At 32.6% G+C, this 2,891-nt stretch overlaps 1 protein-coding gene across 1 annotated transcript; it reads right to left on the bottom strand.

The window, feature by feature from the left end:
- Positions 1-591: 591 nt before the first annotated feature.
- Positions 592-1,738, bottom strand: PpBr36_02290 (uncharacterized protein; the record flags this gene model as incomplete). The annotated part of the gene is made up of 3 exons (XM_029889472.1): positions 592-756; positions 913-1,176; positions 1,550-1,738. 3 exons carry the CDS (start codon positions 1,736-1,738, stop codon positions 592-594), a joined length of 618 nt encoding a protein of 205 aa, XP_029753942.1.
- Between the last annotated feature and the right edge of the window lie 1,153 nt (positions 1,739-2,891).

The following is a 2,891-nucleotide window of genomic DNA, read 5'->3' on the forward strand; positions in this document are numbered from 1 at the left end:
GATAAAACGCGCGCCGAAATACCCCTCGGGAGGTTGCTAACGGCCGGCTAACAAGCCGGGCCGAGCCCGGCGTTAAATAATACTACTACTACTACTATTACTAATTGAAATTGGAAGTTGGGTTAAGGTAATAAAGTGCGCGGGGTACTGTCCTGCGCGGGGTACTGTACATCCACGTTAATCAATTGAATATACTATTGTTTTGGTATTTTGCGGTGTCCGTGATAAAGGTGGCGACGGATGAAGATTTTATCCTAACTGACTCTTCTTCATTGCTTCTAAGTTCCAACATCGGTATAATAAATAAACAAATCAATAGGTGATAGCTTGGCAGAACTTGATAACCAGTGGAGCGACTAATATATAGTTAGGTTATATTCGGAACTAAGTCCGCTAACAGTAGCTGTATCGCTGCAACAGGGTTTTTGGATAATTAACTCCAAAAATCTCAAAACCCGACTTTATGGCATTAAAAGCTACCCGCTATAAGCAATTGCAATGCTGAATGCATTCCAACATTTCCCTTTTTTTTAACTTATAAATAAAGCTTTAAAATTAAAAAACGAAATAATGGCGCTAAATTTTAAAAACCTATTCCCAGGCACCCCCCATATGCAATTTAACCTTAGTTCCCGTTCCAAAGCATATTATGGCCGTTATATTATATTTCGCATTTTGCTTTAAATCCCAGTTTTTTATCCGGTCGATTGGTTGGAATAACCTTATAACCACGTACGCAGTTTTAATTAGTGCCGACTATTGGCCGGGGCAAATTTAAAATCCTCCAACAAATTAAATAAACGGGGCAAGAACGTATTAAATTTTTATTTATAAACGCGAAATAAATACGAAAAAAAAACACAAAAATAAAAAACAAAATTACCGGTATAAATTCCCACTTATATATTTTACCTTTAATTTTAAATACCGGACCGGGTCGCGCGCGAGATTATAAAATACCCAATTAATAAACGAGGCCGTGGTATCGCGGCCGGCGAACAGCACGCCCAAAATTTGGTGAAAAAATTCGACGGTGTCGGGGAAGTTTTCGGCCAGCGCGTCCAAAAAAATATACCTGTTTTTTTCCTTATTTGCCTCGGTAAATGCCTGTTTTTCGGGTATAATAGTGAAACCGTTATCCAGCCGTCGGATTACGTATTTATTTAAAAATATTACCTTAAAACGGTAAAATTTAGCAAAAATAAAACCCAGTTTTTGGATAGATTTATAAAATAATAATAAGGTCCTCGACAAAACGGACGATTTGGGTCAAATATACCCGTTTCAAATGTAAAAAGCGGTGGGAATTTTATAAACTATAATATATTTATAACCCTATTAACATCTTATTTACCCGTATCGGGTTTATATATTAAATATGCTGCCTTTAATTTTTTATTAATTATTGTAAAAAAATATATATACGAATTAAAAAATCCCTTAATGTGGCCTTAAAAAATGTATTGGCCACAATTCACGATATTTCGGGGCTTAACCCGAAAAATTACGAATAAAAACGTGCGATATACGAAATTAATATACATATAACCGTTAAAACTATTAATATTGCAATAATAGCAGAAATTATATTAATTTCGATAATTGTTGGGAAAAGTTTTGCGTAAACCGCCGCGCGTATAATGTCAAATTCGGGGCCGTTACGGATAACTAAAACATTAATAGGTGTGGGCGCACTTTCGCCAAGGGCGATAATAGTTATAATAATGGCGAAAACCATGGAAATTTTTCGAAATTGGTTTTTTATTACCGGTATTATTGGTAAAAAAAGGTGGGAAAATAGGTATATAAATTGTTTTTTCTGTACGATAAAAAGATTCGCAATAAAAATGTTATTTAAGGGAAAAAATTTGTAAATTGTGTTTGTTTCCAAATTAAAATTACAATATAAACATTATATCGGTTTAGTTATATAGGAATTGTATTTAATTATACCAAATTGGGGCATATTGGCGTAAATTGGTTTAAAAACTATTTATTATTATTATACACGTATTAACCAATTTTTGGACCGCCAAAAAATAGGGGGTTCGAATTTAGGGTTCGAAGGACGAAAACCTGGCAGGAACGCAAAAACCGGGATTAGACCAAAGCTTTATCCAATTGCTACATATACCCATTTTTAATCGAAACAATTTTGGCCGACAGCCCCAAAATGGGCTTTAGTAGCTGCGCCGCAAACTAAGGGTACGTTGGGTATTATACAGCAGGATAACCCGCCGATTTTAATGTTTGGTAAAAAAACTGCAACGTATTTAACGTTAACGCGTTTAAATTTACCAGCTACACTATTTTTATTCAATATTAACAAATATACGTTCCAGCAAATTATTTAACGGTAAACGGTAGGGAGTCGAAAGCGATTGTACACTAATTATAGGGTAAATATTTACTAATTAAATAGTTAAAAAAATTAAGTCCGTTAATTCCGATAACACCGGGAATTTAATCGATTTTATTATTTTTAATAAAAATATTTTTTCCGAAAATGAGATATTAAAATCATATTCTTTTTCGGGTCCGATTTGCATAAGAAATTGTCGTTCGGAATACCGGTAAAAAATTAAAAAAATTAACGATTTAGTTTTTAATTTAAAGGAAAATGTAAAAATATCCAGGAATTTTTAAAAGCTTTGGTGGTAAAAATAAATTCGTTACGGGGTTTACTTACAAATATCGGCAATTTTAATAATTTTAATATTTATTCCCCATCGTTTTTAATAAATTAGTGCTATATTTCGGAAAAGGGCAAAAATCTTTATTTTCTTTTTTTACAAATGCAAATAATTTATATAATTATTAATTCTATCTAATGCTAAAATAAAACGAAATAATTAAAAAAGGTTGGTTATATTAATTTAATATTAAATAGA

Source organism: Pyricularia pennisetigena, chromosome 3 (genome assembly GCF_004337985.1).
Source record: "Pyricularia pennisetigena strain Br36 chromosome 3, whole genome shotgun sequence".
NCBI classification, from domain to species: domain Eukaryota; kingdom Fungi; phylum Ascomycota; class Sordariomycetes; order Magnaporthales; family Pyriculariaceae; genus Pyricularia; species Pyricularia pennisetigena.